Raw genomic sequence first — 26,534 nt, 5'->3', positions numbered from 1 at the left:
TGCATTGCAAGTATCTTCTATGTGGTTTGGTTTTCCACATTCTTAATATCATCTTTGAATTAAGAGAGATTCTTTATCAAAACTGAATGTGTCTTTTCCTGTTCAGCTGCTTTTTGTGTTTGTTTAGGGAATTGTTGCCAGGCTTGGTGGCTCATGCCTGTGATCCCAGCAGTTTGGGAGGCTGAGGCAGGAGGATTGTTTGAGGCCAGGAGTTGGAGACCAGCCTGGGCAACATAGTGAGACTCCCGTCTCTAAAAACAAAACAAAAAAATTATCTAGGTATGGTGGTGGATGCCTGTAGTCACGGCTACTCATCAGGCTGATGCAGGAGGATCTCTTGAGCCCAAAGGTCCAAGGTTGCTGCAGTGAGCTGTCATCACGTCACTGCACTCTAACCTGAGTGACAGGGTGAGACCACGTCTCAAAAGAAAATAATTGTTTCCAAGCCCAAAGTCATAAGAATAACTTCCTGTGCATTTTTCTCTCAAAGTCTTATTGTACCATGCACAAGTGGGGCTATGACCTACTTTGAGTAAGTGTTTCTATGTAGTATAAAGTCAGGTTTTTAAAAAAAATTCACATATGAACACAGAATGCTGTTGAAAAACCACTTTTTCTCAAGTGAACAACAGTAGTTATCGTTATAAACCAGATGACCACGGTGTATTTGAGACCAAAAATATCTGTTTTGATTTTATTTTTGTAGATTTTTTTCCCCCACACATCAGAGAATTGTAGGTTTTCTTTCACTGTTTTCTTTCTTTTGTTCTTTTACATGTTAAAGATGTAATTCCATCCCATTCAGGCTGCCATGCTTTTTCTAAATTTAGCCATCAGTATATTTCGTCCCATTGTAGGCAATGTGCTTAATGTGTCTCGTCTCCGGCTAATTTTAAGTTTCCCCTCCCACCCCCATTGTGTGTGGTTTTGGTATTTCTTTGTGTTTATCCTGCTTAAAAATTCACTGAGCTTCCTGCATTTGTGGATGAACGTTTGCACAGGCTTCTGAGAACATTTTACCATGATCTCTATCTTTAAATATGGCTTCTGCTACATCTTCTCTCTCATTTCCTCTTGGTCTGAGAGGAGAGATCCCCATCATAGTTTCAATCGAGAGGCTTGAAAAATGAGGAGCTTTCTATGCGGCACAGAAGATAATTAGATACAGGCATGCAATAATTAATAAAAAGTCAAAAGACTGAGGAGCTTTTAAAAAATTATCACAATGGAGAGCAAACAGTCCATGCATAAACACTTGCATATGCATTGCCCTTTGAGCAGGATGGAGAAGAGAGATCTAAAGGCGGCCAGGGGCCGGGCCGGGCATGGCGGCTCACACCTATCATCCCAGCACTCTGGGAGGCCAAGGCAGGCAGATCACTTGAGCTCAGGAGTTCGAGATCACCCTGGCCAACATGGTGAAACCCCGTCTCTACTAAAAATACAAAAATTAGCCGGGTGTGGTGGCAGGTGCCTGTACTCCCAGCTAGTTGGGAGGCTGAGGTGGGATCTCAGCTCACTGCAACCTCTGCCTCGTGAGCTCAAGCAATCATTTATGAAATGTAATTATTTTCCTGAGGTCTGTGATCCACTCTAGCAAATCAGTCTAACCCAAGGAAGGGGTCAGGGGAACCCCCATGTATAGCCGGTTGGTCAAACACAGGCAGAGCAACCCAGCGCTTGCAACTGGCATCGGAAGTCAAGGGTGATCTTGTGGGACTGAGCTCCTACCATGTGGGATCTGACTCTCACCTAATTTAATAAATGATCTGAAAGATACAGATGTGCAGCTGGGATCTGACTCTCAATTTAATAAATGATCTGACAAATACAGATATGCAGCCAGATAGACACACAGGATGAGATCTGGAAGGGTCCTGAGTGTGAAGGGGGCCAGCCCCTCCACACCTGTGGGTATTTCTAGTCAGGTGGAGATGAGAGACTCAGAAAAGAAACAAGACACAGAGACAAAGTATAGAGAAAGGACAGTGGGCCCGGGGGACAGGCGCTCAAAGTGCGAGTACCCGCACCGGCACTGGTCTCTGAGTTCCCTCAGTATTTATTCATCACTATTTTTACTATCTTGGCGAGGGGAATGTGGCTGGGCAACAGGTTGGGGGAAGGTCAGCAGAGAAACATGTGAGCGAAGGAATCTGTATCATGAATAAGTTCAAGGAAAGGTACTGTGCCCGTATGTGCACGTAGGCTAGATTTATGTTTCTCTTCATCCAAACATCTCAGTGTAGCAGAGAGTAACAGACCAGTATTGCTGCCAGCATATCTCACCTCCAGCCACAGGGCAATTTTCTCCTATCTCAGACTAGAACGAATGGGAATGGTCAGCTTTACACCCAGACATTCCATTCCCAGGGACGAGCAGGAGACAGAAGCCTTCCTCTTATCTCAACTGCAAAGAGGCCTCCCTCTTTCACTCCTCCTCCTCAGCACAGACCCTTTATGGGTGTCGGGCTGGGGGATGGTAAAGTCTGTCCTTTCCCATGAGGCCATATCTCAGGCTGTCTCAGTGGGGGAAACCTTGGACAATACCCAGGCTTTCTAGGGCAGAGGTCCCTGCGGCTTTCCGCAGTGCATTGTGTCCCTGGTTCATCGAGACTGGAGAATGGCGATGACTTTTACCAAGCATACTGCCTGCAAACATATTGTTAATAAGGCACGTGCTGCACAGCCCTAAATCCATTAAACCATGTGTTCTGTGAGCACAGGGTTGAGGCTAAAGTTATGGATTATCAGCATCTCAAAACAGAACAGTTTTTCTTAGTACAGATCAAAGTGGAGTTTCTTATGTCTTCCTTTTCTACATAGACACAGTAACAATCTGATCTCTCGTTATTTTCCCCACACGAGTGCAGGAGCATCTGTCCCTGTGGAGCTGGGGCGTGGCGTGTGGATGTGTTTGCCAACCTGGACGCTCTCTGAACTACATTCTTTTAGGATTTTTATGGAGGTTTCATCACACAGGCATAATCGATCAACTCTGTGTCTAGCCCCTCTAGGAAGTGTCAGGATTGGGTTAAGTTTTAGGACACCCACTTAGTGGCTGCAGAAGAGCTGCCCTCCCGTCTCCGGTCACAGAAGCGTGTTGCGCTGAGTGTGTGAAAGTAGGAAAAAAAACAGTTTGGTTTTTCCTATTTCTTGTAGTGCTATTGACACAGTCAGATTTATCGAGTTCTGGATACTCCTTCGTGGCAGGGTCTGTCCTGTTCACTAAAGGATGTTGAGCAGCATTCCTGGCTGCCTCCATCGTGACAGCCAATAATATATGCAGACATTTCCACATGTCTCCATTAGGGCAAATCACCCCAGGCGGTGATAAGCGTGGGCTTAGACATTTTTCCTAACTTCAGTGCAAACCTACAGGATTGAGGGATTCATGTCATTACGTTTGCACTTCTTAAAAGTTTGTAATGTGGCTGGGCGCAGTGGCTCATCCATGTAATCCCAGCACTTTGGGAGGCCGAGGTGGGCAGATCTCTTGAGGTCAGGAGTTCGAGACCAGCCTGGCCAACATGGTGAAACCCCCATCTCTACTAAAAATACAAATGAACTGGGCGTGATGGCGGGCGCCTGTAATCCCAGCTACTTGGGAGACTGAGGCAGGAGAATCATTTGAACCCGGGAGGTGGAGGTTGCGGTGAGCCGAGATCGCACCACTGCACTCCTGCCTGGGCAACAGAGTGAGATTCCTTCTCAAAAAAAAAAGGAAAAGAGTCTGTAGTGTAGATAATGGATCAGCAGGTGCAAGACTAGAATCAGAGGTGTCGTTTGGTCTGTGGATAATGTTTCATGAGTGATTGAAAGCTTTGGTCCGTCTCATGGTGTGTGTTTCACATGTAGACTGGGAAAGTGTGACATCTCCAGTGAAGCTTGTGAAGACATCGCCTCTGTCCTGGCCTGCAACAGCAAGCTGAAACACGTCTCCTTGGTAGAAAATCCCTTGAGGGATGAAGGAATGACGTTGCTGTGTGAAGCCCTGAAGCACCCACACTGTGCCCTGGAGAGGCTGATGTAAGTTGGTCTGCGGGAAGCACATTCGGAGGAGATTTCTGAAGCGTGCACCTGGATCCACCCATTATCAAAGCAACGCGGTGCTCACCGAGGGGTGCAGCAGAATGCGGAATCCGTAGCTAGACCTGAGTTCCTTTCCCACGCCTCAGTTGCTCATCAGTAAAATGGAGCTGGCTGGGCGTGGTGGCTCATGCCTGTAATCCCAGCACTTTGAGAAGCCGAGGCGGGAGGATCACCTGAGCTCAGGAGTTTGAGACCAGCCTGGCCAACATGGGGAAACTCCATCTGTACTAAAAATACAAAAATTAGCTGGGTGTGGTGGCGCATGCCCATACTCCCAGCTACTCAGGAGGCTGAGGCAGGAGAATCCCTTGAACCCGGGAGGTGGAGGTTGCAGTGAGCCGAGATTGTGCCACTGCACTCCAGCCTGGGAGACAGAGCAAGATTCCATCTCAAAAAAAATAAAAAAAAGAAAGAAAGAAAAAAAAAGAAAATTTTTAAATTTAAAAATTGCATATATTTAAGCCATACAATGTGATGTTCTGATATATGCATACACTGTAAAATGATTACTATAATCAAGCTAATTAACAGAGTTATCATTTTGGAGGATGTGAGAACATTTAAAATCAACTCTCAGCGAAGTATACAGTACATTGTGATTAAATAATTTTTAAAACAAAAAGTATTTGATATACATATCCATAGTAAAATGTTGACTGTCGTCAAGGAAACTAACATACTCATCATCTGACATCGTTGAAGCATTTTATTTTTTTGTGACTAGAGCACTTAAAATCTATTCTTTTAACAAAACCTTAAATATGTGTATTAAACAACAAAACAAAAATTATTCTACATGGGATATCGTCCAGTACATTCTGTTAAGCCATATTTATACTCTGTTGCAAAGAATGGGTGACTTTTGCCCTAGTTCTTCCAGCTGGTGATGATCTGACTTGGAACTGGAATCTGAGATTCTGTTTGTTGGGACACTGTATTCCACATTCGTCTTTCTGTACATCTGTAGGTGTTACAAGTTTTAATCCCCTTCTTTTCTTTTTTTTGAGACGGAGTTTCGCTCTTGTTGCCCAGGCTGAAGTGCAGTAGCATGATCTCAGCTCACAGCAACCTCCACCTCCTGGGTTCAAGCGATTCTCCTGCCTCAGCCTCCCAAGTAGCTGGGATTACAGGTGTGCGTCACCACGCCTGGCTAATTTTGTATTTTTAGTAGAGACGGGGTTCACCATGTGGGTCATGCTGGTCTCAAACTCCTTATCTCAGGTGATCCACCCGCCTCAGCCTCCCAAAGTGCTGGGATGACAGGCGTGAGGCACGGCACCCAGCTCCTTATTTTCTTGAGTGACAGCAGAGTTCAAGGAACATCTGGAAAGGTTTTGCCTGGGACAAAGAAAATATGGTAATATTACCATAGGAAGCTTCAGTGGGCTGGGAGATGGTGTGTTTCTCTGCAGAATGATGTACTGCTGTTCAGCAGGCTGGGAGACAGTGTGTTTCTTTGCAGGTTGATGTACTGCTGTCTCACCTCTGTCTCCTGTGACTCCATTTCCGAAGTCCTCTTGTGCAGTAAGTCCCTGTCCCTTCTCGATCTGGGCTCAAATGCCCTGGAAGATAATGGAGTGGCATCTCTGTGTGCAGCGCTGAAGCACCCAGGCTGCAGCATACGGGAGCTGTGGTAGGACCAGCCATGATTTGCTTCAATGTCAGGGTTTCTTTTTTTGGATACTGTGGCTCTAGGAAAGACATAGGAAAGGGATATGCTAGCATCTGAATGTATATGTCCTCCCAAAATTCGTATGTTGGGTCCTCACCCCCAGGCTGATGGTACTAGGAGGTGGAGCCTCTGGGAGGTGATGAGGTTATGAGGGTGGAGTCTCCCACACCTATAAAAGAGGCCCCAGAGACTCTTCTGCCCCTTCCACCGTCTGTGGACACCGTGAGAAAATGCCACTTCCAAGGTAGAACGTGGCCCTCGCCAGACACTGAATTTGTTGGCATCTTGATCTTGGACTTCCCGGCTCCAAAACTGTGAGAAATACATTTCTGTTGTTTATAAGGGACCCGTTTCAGTCTATGGCATTTTGTTATACCAGTCCAAATAGACTGAGATAGGAAGAGAATGGTGTCTTCTGAAAAAAAAATCCAGATGAGGCTATACATTTACCCCACCTGGTTCTGGGAACCTTCAGTGGGAAGGAGTTGTAAGGACACAGCAGGGGACTCTGGAGTTGGGTCTCCAGCCCTAGAAAGGCCTGGATGGAGTCCCGAGTGGCCCTGACTGCCTGAGCTTGTGCAGGTGACTCACCTCTCCCCAGGTAATGAGAGGATAGCTAGAGCCTCCTCCTTAAAGAATCGAGATGGCCAGTTGGAATCACACACATGAAGGACTATGATCAATGCCTGGCTTGTCATACACTCTCGATAAATGACAGTCAGAGTGCGAGACTCATTCATTCCCTCTGCTAGGAACTGAAGACGCTTCTGGGTGGATAAGTTGGTCAGTAGAGCATTCTAACATCCCTGTTTCCATGGACTTCCATCTGAAGGAGAGTCAGATACACACACATGCATGTGTGAGGCTGCAAGGATGTGTCTGCATCCTGGATTCTCAGTATTGACATGGGGGCATTTTAGCCCAATTCATTCTGTGTTGTTGGGGCTGCTGTCCCATGCTTCCTAGGGTGTTGAGCAGCTTCCCTGGTTCCCAGCCACTAGATGGGCAGAGAAGAACGAGGGAGGAGAGGGGAGGATGGGGGAGGAGGAGAGGGGAAGAGGGGATGGAAGTCGGGGCAAGAGGGGGGAGAGAGGATGAAAGAGGTAAGGGACAAGGGGAAGGGGGAGGAGGGGGGAAGAGGTGGGGAGGAGGGGGGAAGAGGGGGGGAAGAGGTGGGGAGGAGGGGGGAAGAGGTGGGGAGGAGGGGGGAAGAGGTGGGGAGGAGGGGGGAAGAGGTGGGGAGGAGGGGGGAAGAGGTGGGGAGGAGGGGGGAAGAGGTGGGGAGGGAGAGGAGGAGGAGGAGGGGAGGAGGGAGAGAAGGTACCAGTGGCACTTTCTCTCCTGGTGTGGTAGACCAAAAATGTCTCCAGACACTACCAATGTCCTCTGGTGGGCAAAAATCTTGCCTGCCTGAGAGCCACCAACACACAAGTACATACATCAGACACATACATATATATGTATGAGTGTGGGCAGATACGTGCCTATCCACACATCTATGTATATCACGTATCTATACGTCATCTGTCATTTGTCATCTATTAACTATCCATCTGTCCCCTATCCTCTGTCCTCTATCTACCATCTTTCTGTCTATCTGTATTAGGGAGTAATAAGTACTATGAGGAATCACCAGCTTGGGGCCTGGAGAGGGACTGGACACATGATATACAAAATAGTCAGGGGAGGGCTCACCAAAAAGGTGACATTTGCACAGGGATTTGAAGGTGGGGAGGAGGTAGCTATGCTGATAATTGGGGCAGGAGCATTTCAACCAGGGAGAATAATGAGGAGAGGCCACAGAGAAAAGAGAGCCAGGCAGGACAGAAGAAGTGCAGGGACCCCAAAGTGTTGGAGCAGAGTAGGGAAGATGGAGGAACTGGGAAGTCATTGCTGCTTCCACCTTCTTTGTCTTCCCTCCTCCTCTCTTCTGCCATCTCTCTTCCTCCTCCCTCCCTCCCCCTGCTCCCTCCCCCTTCCTCCTCTCTCCCCCTCCTCCCTCCCTCCCCCTCCTCCCTCCCCCTTCCTCCTCCCTCCCCCATCCTCCTCGTCCCTCCCACTCCCCCTCCAACCTCCCCCTCCCTCCCTCCTCCCTCCCTCCCCCTTCCTCCCTCCCCTTCTCCCCCCTCCACTTCCCCTCCCTCCCCCTCCACTTCCCCTCTCTCCCCCCTCCACTTCCCCTCTCTCCCCCTCCACTTCCCCTCTCTTCCCCTCCACTTCCCCTCTCTTCCCCTCCCTCCCCCTCCACTTCCTCTTCCCCTCCCCCTCCCTCTTCCCCTCCCCCCTCTCCCCCCTTCCCCTTCCTCCCCCTTCCTCTTCCCCTCCCTCCCCCCACCTCTTCCCCTCCCTCCCCCCTCCTCTTCCCCTCCCCTCCCCCCCTCCTCTTCCCCTCCCCTCCCCCCTCCTCTTCCCCTCCCCCCTCCTCTTCCCCTCCCCTTCCCCCACCTCTTCCCCTCCCTCCCCCCCCACCTCTTCCCCTCCCTCTCCCTTCTCTTCCCCTGCCCCCTCTTCCCCTCCCCCCTTGCCTTCCCCCCTCCTCTTTCCTCCTGTCATTCCTCCTCCCCCTCTCCTCACCCTCTCCTCCCCCCTCCTCTCCCTCTCTCCTCTCCCCCCTCCTCCCTGTTCCTCCTTCTCTCTCCCTCCTCCCCCTTTCCCCCTCCCCCCTCCCCTCCTCCCCTTTCCCCTCCCCTTCCCTCCTCCCCCTTTCCTCTCCCCTCCCCTCCTCCCCCTTTCCCCTCCCCTCCTCCCCCTTTCCCCTCCCCTCCTCCCCCTTTCCCCTCCCTCCTCTTCCCCTTCCTTTGTCCCCTTTGCCCTCCCCTCCTGTCCTCCCCCTCCCCTCTTCCCCCTCCCCCCTTCTTCCCCCTCCCCTATCCTCTTCCCCCTCCCCACTCCCCTGCCCTCTTCCCCCTCTCCTCTTCTTACCCCTCCCCCTCCCCTTCCTGCCCCTTCTCCCCCTCCCCTTTCCTTCTCCCCCTTCCTGCCCCTTCTCCCCCTTCCCTTTCTGCCCCTTCTCCCCCTTCCCTTTCTGCCCCTTCTCCCCTTTCCCTTTCTGCCCTTTCTCCCCCTTCCCTTTCTGCCCTTTCTCCCCCTTCTCCCTTTTCCCTTTCTGCCCTTTCTCCCCCTTCTCCCTTTTCCCTTTCTGCCCTTTCTCCCCCTTCCCTTTCTGCCCTTTCTCCTTCTCCCCCTTCCCTTTCTGCCCCTTCTCCCCCTCCCCCTCCTCTCTCCTCCCCTTCTCTCTCCTCCCTTTCCTCCTCCTCCTCCCCCCTCCCTTTCCTCCTCCTCCTCCCCCCTCCCTTTCCTCCTCCTCCTCCCCCTTCTCCTCCCCCTCCCCCTTCTCCTCCCCCCTCCTCCTCCTCCCCCTTCTCCTCCCCCTCCTTGTCCCCCTCCATCTCCCTCCTCGTCCCCCTCCCCCTCCCCCCATCTCCTCCCCCCTCCATCTCCTCCCCCTCCTCCATCTCCTCCCCCTCCTCCATCTCCTCCCCCCTCCTCCATCTCCTCCCCCCTCCTCCATCTCCTCCCCCCTCCTCCATCTCCTCCCCCCTCCATCTCCTCCTCCCCTTCCATCTCCTCCCCCCTCCTCCATCTCCTCCCCCCTCCTCCATCTCCTCCCCCCTCCTCCATCTCCTCCCCCCTCCTCCATCTCCTCCCCCCTCCTCCATCTCCTCCCCCCTCCTCCTCTCCCCTTCTCCTCCCTCCTCCTCCCCTCCTCCCTCTCCTCCCTCCTCCTCCTCCCTCCTTCTCCCTGTCCTCCATCCTCCTCCTCCCTCTCCTCCATCCTCCTCCTCCCTCTCCTCCCTCCTCCTTCTCCCTCTCCTCCCTCCTCCTCCTTCTCCCTCTCCTCCTTCCTCCTCCTTCTCCCTCTCCTCCCTCCTCCTCCTTCTCCCCCTCCTTCCCCTCCCACTCCTCTCCCTCCTCTTCCTCCCCTTCTTCCCTCCTCTTCCTCCCCTCTTCTTCCCTCCTCCTTCATTCTCCCACCCTCCCCTGTCCTCTGCTCTCCTCTCCTCCCTCATTCTTCTCTCCTCCTTCCCCTCCCCACCCTCCTCATTGTCTCAGAAGTACTTTGTATTTCTTGCGTCATATGAATAAATGAAAATAAGGTGGGCCGTTATGATTGACCTCATAAGTGTACGTATTTGTGTGTGTCTTCTACCTCCCCAGGTTGATGGGCTGTTTCCTTACTTCCGATTCCTGTAAGGACATTGCTGCTGTTCTTATTTGCAATGAGAAACTGAAGACCCTGAAACTTGGGCATAATGAAATAGGAGACACTGGTGTCAGACAGTTATGTGCAGCTTTGCAGCATCCTCACTGTAAATTAGAGTGTCTCGGGTGAGTATCTACTGATCACCATCGTAGGAAAATTTATCTATTTCAAGAATAGGAAGAGCTGGAGGGTCAATAGAATGGAAGGGAGGCAGGTTTAAAAGCAAGTCCCTCTGGGATGATCTGATACGTAAAATGCTGCCCCAGGGTTTGCTCAGTCTTGGTACTCTTGCTGTTTGAAACTGGAGAGTTATTTGCCTTGGGGGCCATCCTGTGCATCATAGGGTCTTTAGCAGCGCCCCTGGACACTATCCTCAAGTTGCCAGCAGCACCTTCAGTTGGGATAAAGGTCACTAGACATACGTCCCCCAGGAGCACAATCGTCCTGGCTGAGAAACGCGGGTCTAGACAGCAGAGTGTCCTGCCCGGAGGTGTGTAATTAGCAAGTAACAATGGCGTGCCTTCCAGCCTACCCAAAGCTAGAGTGGATTCTCTGGTGTGTTTCCCTTTTGCAGGCTGCAAACGTGTCCGATCACCCGTGCCTGCTGCGGCGACCTCGCCGCAGCACTCATCACCTGCAAAACACTGAGGAGCCTGAACCTCGACTGGATTGCCTTGGATGTTGATGCAGTGGTGGTGCTGTGTGAGGCATTGAGCCACCCGGACTGTGCCCTGCAGATGCTGGGGTGAGTGGACACTGTTTCCTTTGGGGTGAGTGACTTCAGAACGAGCTTAGTTCATTGGCCATTTGCTCAACCGCGACATGATGGACGCCAGGCTGGAGGGTTGTTTGTGGTGGGGGCCTGTCCTTGGGCCCCTATTGACACTATAAAATATAAAAACCATTGACATTGTAAGATGTCAAGCAACATTCTCGGCCTTTCTCATGAGTTGCCAGTAGCACTTCCCTCAGTTGTGACAATCAAAAAGAGCTCCAGAAATTGTCAGAAGTCCCTCGGAGACACAGTTGCACCAGGTGAGAACCACTGCTCTACTAAAACATCTTCTACTTACGTTGCCCATAAATATGCAACGCCAGCTCAGACTTCAGAAGGGCTTCTGGAATGGGCTGAGTAAGGTCTTGATTCAGAAATACATTCGCCAAATGGCAGCAGTTAACGTTGTTCTGAAAATTAGGTTTGCCTTTAGGGTTGTACCTATTTGAAATCTGTAGGATGAATTTTTTATGTTAATTTTTCCTTCTGATTTTATTTTTTTAATTTTTAAAAGTTATTTTTTTATTTTTTAAAAAACAATTGGGCGGGGTATAAATGGAAGAGGCTGAATATTGATAATTGTTCAAGTTGGTGATGAGTACATGAATTCATTATGCTAGTGTCTCTAAGAAAAGTTCACAATATGTTGTTTAAGGTTTTGTTTTGTTTTGTTTTTTTGAGGCAGAGTCTTGCTCTGTCATCCAGGCTGGAGTGCAGTGGCACAGTCTCAGCTCACTTCAACCCCTGCCTCCTGGGCTCAAGCAATTCTCATGCCTCAGCCTCCCAAGTAGCTGGGATTACAGGCACTCACCACCATGCTCAGCTAATTTTTTTATTTTTAGTAGAGACGGGGTTTCACCATGTTGGCCAGGCTAGTCTCGAACTCCTGACCTCAGGTGATCCACCTGCCTCAGCCTCTCAAAGAGCTGGGATTACAAGCGTGAGCCACCACGCCTGGCAGAGACTGGTAACTTATAAAGGAAAGAGGTTTAATTGGCTTATGCATCTGCAGGCTGTACAAGAAGCATAGCAGCTTCTGCTTCTGAGGTAGCCTCAGGAAACTTTGAATCATGGCAGAATGTGAAGCAGAAATAGGCACGTCTTTGGTGGCGGGAGCAGGAGGAAAGGAAGCAGGGGGAATGCCACACACTTTTAAACAACCAGATCTCATGAGAACTCTATCATGAGAACAGCACCAAAGGGATGGTGCTCAACCGTTCACGAAGGATCCACCCCCATGATCCAGTCACCTCCCACCAGGCCCCACCTCCAACATTGGGGATTACAATTAAATAGGAGATTTGGGTGGGGACACAGATTCAAACCATATCACGAATGTCTAGGGAGGACCCCAAGTGAAGGGGGCACAGCAAAACATAAAGGCCCTGAGATGGGGCCAGGCCTTGTACCCTGCAGGGCCGGAAGGGAGTCCCGGGGAGCTGTACAGCAGAGAAAGGGAAAAATGAATTCAGAGAGGAGACAGAGACCTAGTCCCCATAGGGACAGGCTAGGTACTTAAGACCTGCATTATAAAATAATAATTATCATGTCTCCCTTCTCTTCAACCACCATCCCCACACCCAAAACATGTCATCTCCACAGTAGCAAACATTCAGAGCAGTTATTTCTGGGTAACTTTCTCATAGTGTCGCTGTAGCTGAAAGGAAACTTAGCCATCTTCCCTACCTCTGAAGATTTAAGATAATAAACTCCTACTTCTCCTGTGTCTAAATGTCTACGAAATTTTGTGACCTGCTAATCCTCCTCAACTTCTTTTTATAATTGGAGATAAAAAGGCATATAACTATGAACACCAGGCAAGAAGGAAGGACACAGGAGAGGGGAGAAGAGAATTGCAAATGTTAGTTATATTCTTTCAGGAAGGCCTATGTTCCAGTCTTACCAATTATTTGTGAACTTATTTTTTATATTTTCCTGATGCTGAGAACATTTAGAAGTTACAAAGAGACAGAGATTCAACGTATAAAGCAAGAACGATAGCTGTTGAGGGAGTAGAAGCCAGGAAGAAGTCGTGTCCAGTAAGCTAAGGGAAAAAATAAACAAGAAAGTGTAATTAACTGTATTCAATGCTAACTGGGTAAGTAGGATAGAATGTATTTAACAAATTGATGTTATTGGTGACTACAAAAACCAGCTTTGTTGAGGTGGGTTAAGGGGACAATGACATGAAAGGAACTGAAAATAGCAAAAATAGACAAGAACGTTTGACATATTTATGGGTGTAGCATGTGCTTTAATTATTTCTTAGAAAATGGGCAGGTTGTAAATGGAAGAGGCTGAATATTGGTAATTGTAGAAGTTGGTGATGGGTACATGAATTCATTATATTAGTGTCTCTGAGAAAAGCTCATGTTTTTTTTTTTTTAAGCACATTATAAGAAGCAATAAATGTGCCAGGGCATATGAACATCAGATGAATGGAAGTTATCCTGTGTTTTTCTTTTTAACTTAAATTCATCTTTTTTGAATTAAATCTTAATTGATACATCCTGTATATGAAATTTCACTTTATGGTATAAATCAGAGGCTTCCTATCCTATAGGAAAGATTCATGCTTGTTTTTCAAATTCAGTACAATTCTCCCAGTGATTTCTAGGAAAGAATAAAGAGGAGAGGAGAGGTAGACATCAGAATGTAGAGAGGCAATACTGTGTAAAAATGAAAAAACAAAAACAAAAAAAAAACTATTTCTATTTTCCCAGGCTGCACAAATCTGGCTTTGATGAAGAAACTCAGAAGATCCTGATGTCTGTGGAAGAAAAAATTCCCCATCTGACCATTTCACATGGACCTTGGATTGACGAGGAATACAAGATCAGGGGTGTGCTCCTCTGATGGGGAACACCCTGAAGTAGTCTTCTCACAAAGGCTTTCCTTGGCCACAGTGGGACCTTCACCTGGCACCTCTATCCTGTAATTGCACATCATGGCAACAGGGCTGTGATTTCAGAGGTACTCCCTAAGTGTTCTAGCAATATGATTATGGAGTGTGATTCAGTGTACATGCTGATTGTCTTTGCCTCGGTCCTATATCCCCTTGTCTTTAGAAATCCCATCCTGCCTTGTGATATTTAGAAGCACAAGTACGTTAAACAAGTGCTAAACGCTCTGGAAAGCATGGCTTTATTTTCTTAATGGATGTCTTGGTGTGTAGGAGCATGCATTTGTAGGCACCACAATCCGGATACTTCTGACACAGAAGTGATGCTAGAATGTGTCTATAGATTGTATTGCTAGCATCCAAACTTTCTAGTTTGTCCAGATTTCGATTTGATCAATTTTCTTGTCCAATAAAAAAGCATTTCCAAATCTCTACTTATCCTTTTATATATGACACCCCAATAGATTTTTCTAAAAATTCAGTATTATTCAAATGTATCTACACTGTTTATATTTCAAAACACAATATTAAACACTTCATTGTCATAATTAAACATTCCCTAGTTCCCTACGGTAAATTGCTGATGCCTTATTGGCCTGGTCTAAAATTTTTATTACAAAATATAAAAGCAAGATGATGCAGAAGTTGGATTATATAATATCAGTTATCATTAGATTGAAATATAATCTCAGATTCTCCTGAGAATGAAAAGTTGTGGACCTACTCTTCGATCTCTTGGCACACTCCTGGATTCTTTGGATATTTGGGAGGCTGAATTTTCTATAATCTTAAATGTAGAGTGCTCGCACTTACTTGCTTAATTTTACTTTCGGGTTTTCCATATGTTTAAGCAATTATGAACTTTTTTGCCCGATTTTCTATTTGCTTTTGGCCTTTTCCCACAACTTTAAAGAATGCTGGCATAGGCCGGGAGTGGTGGTTCACGCCTGTAATTCCAGCACTTTGGGAGGTCCACGCGGGCGGATCACAAGGTCAGGACTTCAAGACCTGTAAACACGAGTTTACACTCAAGACTGGACAAGGGTTTCCATAGAACAAAAGACACCATTGTGTGGCGGATTCCAGTGGAAAGAAGAACCAAGGAGTTTGCCACGGCCATGTGGATGAGAATCTTGTGTGTGGGCCTCATTTGATGCTCAGTCAAGATGGGAGATATTATGGAAGAACAGAATGGCATTGGCTAGAGTCCCCACCCCAGTCTGCAAAGGAAAGATGGTTTTTACGGCCACTTCCCCTACGGTTCTTAGGACATTGTTCTGAAAAGACATGGGGAGGGTTTCCAGGTGGTCTGAACTGAAGAGCTGGCTATGTCTGTCATGAGATCAGCACTCTTAGCTTTTCATCTTGGAAAGTTATTTTGGTCTTTCCTTTACCCAAAATAGAGACACTGTCATATTCCACAGAAGGGGCTCAACATGGAGAACATACCCCTGACACCAATTTCACATTTGACTGGTTTTTGGGTATTTATTTTCATTTGCTATTTGTTCTTTCTTTTGTTTTAGAGTCAGGGTCTGCTTTGTGGCTCAGTCTGGAGGGCAGTGGTACCATCATAGCTCACTGCAGCCTTGAACTCCTGGGTTCAAGTGATGCTCCTGCCTCAGCCTCCTGTGTAGCTGGGACCACAGGTGCACACTACCGTTCCTTTTTTTTTTTTTTTTTTTTTTTGAGAGACAGTCTCACTCTGTTGCTCGCCCAGGCTGGAGTGCAGTGGCACAATCTCGGCTCACTGCAGCCTCGTCTCCTGGGTTCAAGTGATTCTCCTGTCTCAGCCACCTGAGTAGCTGGGATTTCAGGCATGCGCCACCATGCCCTGCTAGTTTTTGTTTTGTTTTAGTATTTTTAGTAGAGACGGGGTTTTGCCATGTTGGTCAGGCTGGTCTCAAACTCCTGACCTGAGGTAATCCGCCTGCCTCGGCCTCCCAAAGCGCTGGGATTACAGGCCTGAGCCACCGCGCTCAGCCCATTTAAATATTTTTTAGTATAGATGGGGTCTCACTATGTTTCCCAGGCTGGTCTGGTACTCCTGGCTTCAAGTGATCCTCCCACTTCAGCCTCTCAAACTGCTGGGATTACAGGCACAAGCCATCGCACCTGGCCCATTTACTTTTTTTTTTTAATCTCTCTTTACTATTGTTTTTTAAATCTCTCCCTTCCCTTCCCTTTCCCCTTCCCCTCTCTTTCTTTCTTTCCTTTTCCTTCCCCTTCCCTCCTTTCTTCCCTCCTTTTTCTCTCTTTCCTGCAATGCTGCAATCTTGGCTCACTGCAGCCTCTGCCTCTGGGTTCAAGCAATTCTCCCGCCTTAGCCTACTGAGGAGCTGAGATTACAGGCATCTGCCATCATGCCCGGCTAATTTTTGTATTTTTAGTAGAGACAGGGTTTTGCCATGTTGGCCAGGCTGGTCTCGAACTCCCAACCTCAGGTGATCCACCCGCCTCGGCCTCCCAAAGTGCTAGGATTTCAGACATGAAACGCCACTGCATTCCAGCCTGGGTGACAGAGCGAAACTCGGTCTTAAAAAAAAAAAAAAAGGAAGAAAAAGAGAAGGAAGGAAGAAAAGAGGAAAAAGGAGGAGTAAGAAAGAGGAGGAAAAGGAAGAAGAAAGAAGAAGAAAGGAGGAGGAGGAAGAAGAAGAAATCAAAGTTCTCCAGTCTCATAAACCTGCACATGCAGAGAATCTGGAAAAACTAAAGCTGGGTTGTTCCCCAACCAATGGACATTCTATGGTCCCTTTTCTTCCAGATAATAAGGCCTTGTTTGTAACTGCTATGCAGACCTCTGGCTTCCCATCCAGCATACCTGAACTAAGACTTACTTTGTCTTACACTTTATACTCACTGAAAATCAAGAATCCCATGGTGAGCTATGATCACACACTGCAATGCAGCTTTAGTGACAGAGCAAGACCTTGTCTCTAAATATATATATCCCGAAATATATATATCCCGCAACAACACTCTAAATATATATATATATATCCCACAACAATTCCAGCCACAATGTCAGTATGACTGTTGAAGAACCTGACCTTATGATTGACATGTCATTTTCTTGATACTTTCAAGACTTTCTCTACCTTTGGCCTTTATTAACTTGACTCTGATAATGTTCGGGGATACTTTTCTTTTTTCTAAGAAAGGGTCTTGCTCTATTGTCCATGCTGGAGTGCAATGGTGCGATCTCAGCTCACTGCAACCTCCACCTCCCGGGCTCAAACGATTCTCCCATCTCAGCACCCCGAGTAGCTGGGACTACAGGTGCATGCCACTATGCATGACTAATTTTTGTATTTTTAGTAGAGATGGTGATTTTGTCATGTTGGCCAGGCTGGTCTCGAACTCCTGACCTCAAGTCATCCATCCGCCTCGGCCTCCCAAACTGCTGGAATTACAGGCTCACGCCACTTCATGAAATGTGTTGTAGTGGCTCTGGATTCTGTATCGTTCTGAGAGGTTTTTTTCATTGGTTTGTTTTCATTTTTGTCTGTTTCCGTAGGCAAAAAAGTTGCCTGGACAGGTTTACAAAACATATCTCCCCATCTCCCTGCAGTCAGCAGCTATCGGTATCTATGCTAAGTTCCTTCAAAGACTCCTAAGAGGTCTCCATGGACCTCTGAAGTTTAATAGTCAATGATTGGGTCAGAGCTTACTCAGAAACCTCAGGCCAGTGAGGCTTCCAACCTCCGCAGCCCAGGCTGAGTGGCTTGAGTAGCACATTCACTGTGTGGCAGAACTGCGAGTCTGCCCAGGCTTTTCATTTCTTCTGGGCTCCCTGGTGCCTCCCACGTGCATGTGTAGAACAGCACTCAGCCAGAGATGCTTGGGAAGTGGATGATGTCTACCATTCTACGGATCATTTGCGATGCTTATTTCCCAGGGAACAGAAATGAGGAAGTGGGGCCAGGCCGTCTCCTGTCTCTGTTGTCTGTATTACAGAAGGAAGGGAGCAGTGCTGGAGCAGGGGGCCCAGGAGCATCACAGGCGGCAGGCCAGTCCCCGCCAAGGAGAGAGATGTAGGTGGCATGACCCTCCAGGGACTCAGGAGAGACACATGCGTGAGCTTTTGCGATACGGGGTGAGACAGCAAGGGTGCTGTGGGGTGTGCGTGCATTCCCCCAGACAGTGTGGATGACTGCATTCATGTTAGGGCTGTCATAACAAAGTACCGCCAGCTGGGAGCGCTATAGAACGTCAATGTATTTTCTCACAGTTCTGGAAACCAGAAGTTCAAGATGAAGGTGCTGCAGGGTTGGTTTCCGCCAAGGCCTCTCTCCTTGGCTCCCAGACAGCTGTCTTCTCCCTGCGTCCTCACATGAAGGTGCAACCCCACTATATAACAGTCAGATTGGATTAGGACCCACCCTAATGTCCTCATTTTAACCTTACTTACCTTTGTAAAGGTCCTGTCTCCAAATACAGCCCCATTCTGGGGTACGGGGTCAGTGCAGGGTGGGGGGTAGGGTTTCAACATAGAGCTTTCAGGAGGGCGCAGTTCAGCTAGTGACAGTGACTGCAGGTGTCTAAGCGGAGAGGATGGGCCACTCCAACGGGGGGCGGGTGAGCAAGGGGCGCTGGAGAAAGAGCGTGGAGAGCACGTGCCGTCTAGTGTGCGCGCTGGGCTGGAAGGTGGGGACCAGGAGGAGACCGGGACCACGAGTAAGAGCCCGCGAGAGGTACGTGTGAGAGCGACTGTCTCCGTGTGGGCGAGAAGCCTCGAAACGGAGGAACTGGGTTTCCGAGGGACTGAATACCTCGGTTGATAGTCTGCGCGCTGGCCCAGAAGGAGCACAAGCGCGCACGGGATCCCAGCGTCTTCCCACAACCCCGCCTGCGGCTCCGTCCGCTCTCCGGCGCCCTCTGCTGGGCCAGCAGCCGAAACGCAGGGGAGCGCTTTCCAGCTTCCTCCAATCCCAGCCCACGCGGTAGCCGCTCACATGCAGGTGCTTAAACTTAAATCCATCAAAAATTGGCAAGATTAAAAAAATCTCATGCTGGCCACATTTCAACTGTTCTATGTGGCATGTGGCTAGTGGCATCCCTTTTGTACAGCACAGAGGACATTTCCAGCATCTGAAAGTTCCATCAGACGCCCTGCTAGTGACCAATCTGCGAAAAAGTGAGGATCCCAGGCTGCGCCCAGTGGCTCACGCCTGTAATCCCAGTACTTTGGGAGGCCGAGGCAGGTGGATCACCTGAGGTCAGGAGTTCGAGACCAGCCTGGCCAACGTGGTGAAACCCCGTCTCTACTAAAAATACAAAAATTAGCTGGGCATGGTGGCGGGCACCTGTAATCCCAGCTACTTGAGAGGCTGAAGCAGGAGAATCGCTTAAACCCGGGAGGCAGAGGTTGCAGTGAGCCGAAATCACGCCATTGCACTCTAGCCTGGGTGACGACAGTGAAACTCCATCTCAAATTAAAAAAAAAAAATAAAAGAATCCCCGACTGTCCCAACCACACACAACACACACACACACACACAGCAGCAATCTCCTTGGTTGAGGGCACTTCCCACTTAGGCCCCTCTGGACAGTGTTGTCCAGGACAGAAACACACATGTGGCCACACACACGCCCTCCCCTCCATTTATGGCTGGCCCAGAGCTGCCCAGCCAGAGACCACGCAGGGCCAAAGGAAATAATCTGCTATCAAAACTGAAAGAGGCCAGGTGCGGTGGCTCACGCCTGTAATCCCAGCACTTTGGGAGGCCGAGGTGGGCGGATCACAAGGTCAGATTGAGACCATCCTGGCTAACACAGTGAAACCCCGTCTCTACTAACAATACAAAAAATTAGCTTAGCCGGGCGTGGTGGTGGGCGCCTGTAGTCCCAGCTACTCGGGAGGCTGAGGCAGGAGAATGGCATGAACCCGGGAGGTGGAGCTTGCAGTGAGCCAAGATCGCACCACTGCACTCCAGCCTGGGTGACAGAGCAAGACTCCGTCCCAAAACAACAGTGAAAGGAGTAAATGCGGCTTAGATGAACGAATAAATGCATTCACCCATTCTACCTGAAATCAATACCCAATTGATGTAAGAAACAGAAATCATTTAGGTAACTAGGGCGAAGAGAGTCCCCAGCAAAAAACTTTCTAACAAAAAGCAGCTTAGAAATTGCTCCCTTTCTCACCACACCACGCAGTTCAAAGAAATCACTTCTCCTAACAAAGAGCAGCCTGATCTTTCCGGCAGTAAAACACAGATAAGCACCTCCCAAGTCTCGGGCACAGACTTGGGAGGTTCCTGGGTAATCACCAAGCCACATACATAGATGGGCCCCAGTGAAAACAGTGGGCCTAAAGCACATTCCTTTCCCTTTCTTTAGGCACACTAAGGGAAGCTGGAAGCGTGTGGGGGAGATGCCTGCAGCTGCAAGAAGGTGCCTGGGAATGGGCACAGAAACTCTCCCTCCCCTTTTAGCACACACAGATAAGCAGCAGCGCAGAGCAGCACAAACGAAGGGCCTGCCTGCAGGATCAAAGAATGGGGTGGGGGCCCGGCACGGTGGCTCACGCCTGTAATCCCACTACTTTGGGAGGCCGAGGCAGGCGGATCACTTGAGGTCAGGAGTTGGAGACCAGCCTGACCAACATGGTGAAACCTTGTCTCTACTAAAAATACAAAATTAGCTGGGCATGGCTGCATGCACCTGTAATCCCAACTACTCGGGAGGCTGAGGCACGAGAATTGCTTGAACCTGGGAGGCGGAGGTTGCAGTGAGCCAAGATGACACCACTGCACTCCAGCCTGGGCGACAGAGCGAGACTCCATCTCAAAAAAAAAAAAAAAAAAAAAAAAAGAATGGGGTGGGGGCTGCTAGAGACTCTGCTCGATGCAGACAGCACACCTGGTCCTAACTGGTTCTTCAGGCCCTAGGAAGAAAAGACACCCCTCCTCACTAGCCCATCTATAAAACCCCTGACATTTCTACTACAACTTCACAACCCGTTCGGGACCCGTCTCTGCGACACAGCTGTTTCTTCCTTTTGCCTATTAAACTCCTGCTCCAAATCTCTGTGTGCATCCACATCCTTGATTTCCTCGGCTGTGAGACCAAAAACCTTAGTATTTACCACAGACAAGACCGTTTTACAGGAACAAGCCAGGCAGGGTCCCGAAAGCTCAGTATTTTAAGGGTCTAACAGGGAGAAGTTCTCATTAATGTCAGCTCCTTCTGAGAACTGCTGGGGTCAGAATAGTCCGGGAAAGGGGAGAGGAGACACAAGGTCCTTGTTCAAATCATGTATTTCTTAAGATACTAAGAGAAAAAAATACAGGAAACAGTATCTTTTTTTTTTTTTTGGAGACAGGGTCTCACTCTGTCACCCAGGCTGGAGTGCAGTGGTGCAATCTCGGCTCACTACAACCTCCACCTCCTGGGTTCAAGCGATTCTCCTGCCTCAGCCTCCTGAGTAGCTGGGATTACAGGTGCCCGCCACCACACTAGGCTAATTTTTGTATTTTTAGTAGAGACGGGGTTTCGCCATGTTGGCCAGGCTGGTCTCGAATTCCTGACCTCGTGATCCGCCCACCTCGGCCTCCCAAAGTGCTAGGATTACAGGCATGAGCCATGGCACCCAGGCGAAACAGTATCATTTCTAACCCTTTTCATGTGGCTGTCAGGACATGTTTCAAGCACCGAGTCCAGCATCTTGATAAGATGGGAACCAGGGAGCCCTCAGGGCCCCCGCACCAGCCCTCCCACTGCAAACCCACACCACCCTGGCTGTCTGGAGCTTGTCCCAGCCCAGCTCCCCGTGACATCGGGACCTGGCCACTCTTGGACATGGTGCCCTAAGCTTACCTCCCCTGCGGATGGATGTAGTGATGCTTGATTTGGGTGAATGAGAACATTCCCCACAACACAAGCCATTTTGAAACCTCACCTCCTGAGCCTCTGAGCTACCTTTCATTCCCCTTTGAGCACGCGGGGTTAACTGCTGTAGGGGTTACCCCCATAAATGCATGAGTTATACCTTTTGACAGTAACACACAACTATTACTAGAGAGCATGTAATTACCATTTTTAAGTGCTCCAGGGGAGGGGCCATGAGGAGGCTGTAGGTGAAACAGGAGTGGCTCAAATGTAAATGATGGCTGAACACAAGTGAGGCATTTGCAGGGGTGGTTATGATAATATTGTCTATAGTTTTGTGTGCTTCAAGATGTCCCTCAGAAAGTTTGTATTTATTTATGGGCTGGGTGCCATGGCTCACGCCTGTAATCCCAGCACTTAGGGAGGCCGAGGCGGGTGGATCACGAGGTCAGGAGTTCGACCAGCCTGGCCAATATGGTGAAACCCTGTCTCTGCTAAAAACAGAAAAATTAGTTGGCTGTGGTCGCATGCACCTGTAGTCCCAAGTCAGGAGAATCGCTTGAACCCAGGAGGCAGAGGTTGCAGTGAGCCGAGATCGCGCCACTGCACTCCAGCCTGGGGGACAAGAGCAAGACTCCATCTCAAAAAAATAAATAAATAATAAGGAAAGAAAGTTTGTATTTATGGAGCAGTCGTTAAATAGTGCTTTATGGGCCGGGCATGGTGGCTCACACCTGTAATCCCAACACTTTGGAAGGCCGAGGTGGGCAGATCACGAGGTCAGGAGATCGTGACCATCCTGGCTAACACAGTGAAACCCCGTCTCTACTAAAAAAAATACAAAAAAATTAGCTGGGCATGGTGGTGGGCGCCTGTAGTCCCAGCTACTTGGGAGGCTGAGGCAGGAGAATGGCGTGAACACAGGAGGCGGAGCTTGCAGTGAGCAGAGATCGAGCCACTGCACTCCAGCCTGGGCGACAGAGCGAGACTCTGTCTCAAAAAAAATAAAAAAATAGTGCTTTAGGAAATTATAAATATCCATACTAAAATAATGTGGATGAAACATAACATTAAATAATTATCCCTGAAAGTAAAACAAAAGCATGAAGAAACATTCAATAGAAAACAAACAGCAAAGGGAGCGATTTCTCGGCGGAAAGCATGCTGGAACCCTGTGGAAGCGTGGGCTGTCCCAGGACGTGCAGGCAGGCCCTAGACCCCTGCCACATACAAGCAATCACCGGGGGTCAGCACACTTTTTGTTGAAGAGCCAGATAGTAAATATTTTAGGCTCAAGGGACACTCGGTCTCTGCCACACTCAATGTCACCATTGCCACTGTAGTGCAGAAGCAGCCGTGGCTGCACTCTAATAAAACATTTTTTTTTACAAAAGCAAGCAGCCAATCCTTGGGCTGCAGTTTGAGAAACTCCAGGGGCACCTGTAATGTGAGTAGGCCGGTTTCTCAGCAGAGTGAAGGGCCTGGCAGGATGGCGCTCGAGGGATGAGCTGGACAACCCACAGTCATCACAGAGACAGACAAGTTCTCAAGAAATAAAACATTTCTGGCCAGACGCAATGGCTCACGCCACACCCGGGAAGCTGGAAGCACGCGTGGAGGAGATGCCTGCAGCTGCAAGAAGGTGCCTGGGAATGGGCACAGAAACTCTCCCTCCCCTTTTAGCACACGCAGAAAACCAACGCAGAGCAGCACAAACTAAGGGCCTGGGGGAGGCGGGAGGGAAAGCATTAGGAGATATACCTAATGTAAATGACGAGTTAATGCATGCAGCACACCAACATGGCACGTGTATACATATGTAACAAACCTGCGCATTGTGCATAGGTACCCTAGAACTTAAAGTATAATAAAAAAATAAAAAATAAAATGGGGTGGGGGCCGCTACAGTGGCTCACGCCTGTAATCCCAGCACTTTGGGAGGCCGAGGCGGGCGGATCACGAGGTCAGGAGATCAAGACCATCCTAACATGGTGAAACCCCGTCTGTACTAAAAATACAAAAAAAAATTAGCTGGGCGTGGTGGTGGGCACCTGTAATCCCAGCTACTCGAGAGGCTGAGGCAGGAGAATCGCTTGAACCCGGGAGGTGGAGGTTGCAGTGAGCCGAGATCGTGCCACTGCACTCCAGCCTGGCAACAGAGCAAGTCTCCTTCTCGGGAAAAAAAAAAAAAAAAAAAAAAGGCATTTCTTCCTATTCAATGAGAACATGAGGAAAAGGCAAAAGGCAGAGGCTGGCTGGGAGTGGGTTTGTGTGTGTAAAATTGAGTTTCAGTATAAAAAAAGGTGAAGGCAGGACTGAAAGCCCTGAGGCTGGCATCGCAGCTCCAGAGCGAGGTGCAAGTGTAGGGCGAGGAGCGAGGATAGGGCGAGGGCGGGAGTAGAGCGAGGGGTAAGGCTAGGGTGAGCACAGGTGGCAGGGGACTCATGGGCCTGGACTCTGGTGGGTGGGGTGACCCAGGAGCTTGGATGAAGCTCCTACGGGCTCCAGGAAGGTTCCCTCAAGTGCCTTCCCCACCCAACCCCTAGGCCCTGAACAGAGTCAAGACCCAGGAATGTCCCACGCCCCATCGCTTCACCTGTCCCAGGGAGAAATTCTGTGGGTTTTTTCCACTTCAGCCCTCTCTGGGGGAAGACGCCGGGTCAGAAGCACATCTGCTCCTGAGAGCCAGCCGGGAGCACCACCATGACTCTTGCTTAGCCAAACCTGAGAGTTCCGAACCTCCTCCTAGGCCCATCCGTGCATGCCCTTGTAAAATCCTTTCAGCAAATGAACCCCGCCGCCATCCCCCCCAAACCCCGCCACCCTCACATCTGATAGGCTTCTTCAGCCTCCACCATCCCCAGGTGACCTGTGATCACCCTGGCCTGCCTTCAGCAAGAATCCTGCTAGGTGGGTTTAGCCGAAAACCCCCGGACCCCTGAGGTTTGCTCTTAGTGATTTTCCATCCACTGATGGTACCTGTACCTGTCTCGATGGTCCTGAATAAAGTCTTCCTCACGGCCATTTAACAAGCTCGCCATCCCACTGTGGGGAAAGAGACACATCTGCTGTAGAAGAGTGATACACACACAGTGGGGTGAACCCTCAATCGGGGACAACAGCAGGCTCCCAGCATTCTCCCAGCGTTCAACCGTGCATGTCACTAAGCTCAGGTGCTTGGGCCTCATGGGGGACTCCTACACAGCAGCTCCTGCTGAGCACTTTGGTGGCTGGAATATTCTAGAAAGAGGAATAAAGTAGGAGACACGAGATCTGTGGTGCTACTTTGTAATTCGCACTGTAGGGAAAAGAAGATGCCGAAGATGCTGTAATTAAGCCCCAAATTTATGTGCAAGCCTCTGGGTTTTTGTCTTGTTTTTCAATCCTGTCTTCTCTGTTTTGCCAAATGAGGAAATGGCGGGGAGAATTAAAGCCTCACACCTTTAACCCCTCCACTGGACTAACCCAACTGTATCATTTTATCTTCCTCCTCTGCTTTTTTGAAGAGAAAGGGAGTGCAGGCTCTGCAGTGCGAAATCGTGAAACTTATCCTTAATTTGGTGAATGGAGGGTCTGACAAGTGAGGGGCCCAGGAGCTATGACCGTGTGGGGAGACCAAGATTGGCAAGAGGAAGGCTCGCCTCCCCTTTCCCTGCGATCCCACCCAGAGCTGCCGCCTTCAGCTGGCTCTCTGTGCCCTGTGGGGCTCCCCCATCACAACCGCCTAGAGCAGCAGGGTCTCGGACAGCCCAAGCGTAAGGGACGCTTGCTGCTGCCTGGGGACAGCACCCCCTCCCCTGGTAACAGTCCCCATTTCCTCCTGGGAAATGACTCTCCCACAACATACCCAGGCCGGGTGTGAGAAGAGGGCTTCCCCTCCCTGGCTAAGCAAGGGGGATGCTCCTCTGCAACTGAATCTGGAACCAGCTGACCCCAAAGTTACTGTGTCCCTGGAACCCACCTCTTCCTGCATGGTGTGGTCAGCAATTCCTCCATCAAGCCCCCCACAACCCTCCAGACACCCTGGTCTGCAGGGGCAAGTGGAGGCCAGAGAACGCTCCGACACAGGTCATGACCCAATTCACAGCAAGAAACAGAACCCCAACCTCACATCACCCCAATAGCACTCCTTTTGCTCTGCAATCCCCAGGTGACGTAGGTCTGTCCACCAGGGAGTGGGCACACAGGGTGGCCACCACGCTGCTCGGACACCGCAGTCATGTCCCTCTCAGTGGCCTCCAACACTCCACTGGCTGGGTGCTCCCTGGACCCCGACCCATAACAAGTGTCCCTGTGATGCAGCTGTCTGGCCCCACCCTGAGCCCAGAGCATCCCCCGGGCAGAAGGGGCAAGAAGTCTGACCCCAGGGGCCTGGCCCCACACAGCCTTCACCCCAGCACCTCTGAGACAAGAGCTGTCAGAGTCACTGAGGGAGCGAACCCAGCCGTCAGGACTTGACCCCAGGGGATCACGGAGGGAGACTCCACATGGAAGAACAGCCTGTTCTGCTTAAAACAGACACAGCCAGATCCCCATCCCTGAGGCCCTGGCTGTGGGGCCTGCAACAAGCTGTCACCTAGCCCTGCAGATGACAGCAACACCCCCCTCACAAGGCGGCCCGAGGATTCTCCCGGAGAGTCTCACCAGGTGTGGTCCAGCCCAGGACAAGAGCACACAGAGGACAACAGCACACAGAGGACAACCAGGAGGCGCCTGGTGGTCCACTCAGCTCAGCCGGCAGAGGCTGACCCGGCTTTCCAGGAGTGCAGGGATGGATTAGTGATGCTTGCGGTGGGCCCGGGCGATGGCGACGGTGACCTGTGTTGCACATGTGCCATCTCTCAGGATTCTTCTCCTCCCTGAACCCCAGTGCACTCTCTGACCTCATCCTGCTGTCCCCTCAACACAAGAGCAAGGCCTCCTGCACCGGAAGCGTCTGGCCACGAGTGGCCTCCCGACCATCTGGACCTGTGTGGGCTACAGCTCTGCCAGGCCTCGCACCGTCCACCCTCAACCCAGCCATCCCTTGACCTGGGAGGGTCAGGGAAATCAGGGCTTC

General features: G+C 49.8%; 1 protein-coding gene across 1 annotated transcript in view; it reads left to right on the top strand.

Annotated features, from left to right (window-relative positions):
• Positions 1-14,540, top strand: part of NLRP9 (NLR family pyrin domain containing 9) — a 32,198-nt gene extending 17,658 nt beyond the window's left edge. The window contains exons 5-9 of the mRNA XM_003807087.6: positions 3,856-4,026; positions 5,552-5,722; positions 9,920-10,090; positions 10,540-10,710; positions 13,464-14,540. Of these exons, the coding sequence (XP_003807135.2) occupies positions 3,856-4,026; positions 5,552-5,722; positions 9,920-10,090; positions 10,540-10,710; positions 13,464-13,596 (817 nt within the window). The 3' untranslated portion in view covers positions 13,597-14,540. The remainder of the gene's footprint in view (positions 1-3,855; positions 4,027-5,551; positions 5,723-9,919; positions 10,091-10,539; positions 10,711-13,463) is intronic.
• The last annotated feature ends 11,994 nt before the right edge of the window (positions 14,541-26,534 follow it).

The sequence above is a fragment of the Pan paniscus genome, chromosome 20 (assembly GCF_029289425.2).
Source record: "Pan paniscus chromosome 20, NHGRI_mPanPan1-v2.0_pri, whole genome shotgun sequence".
Taxonomy (NCBI): domain Eukaryota; kingdom Metazoa; phylum Chordata; class Mammalia; order Primates; family Hominidae; genus Pan; species Pan paniscus.
The sequence above is the reverse complement of the archived record's forward strand: the minus strand, read 5'-3'. Positions and strand labels throughout refer to the sequence as shown.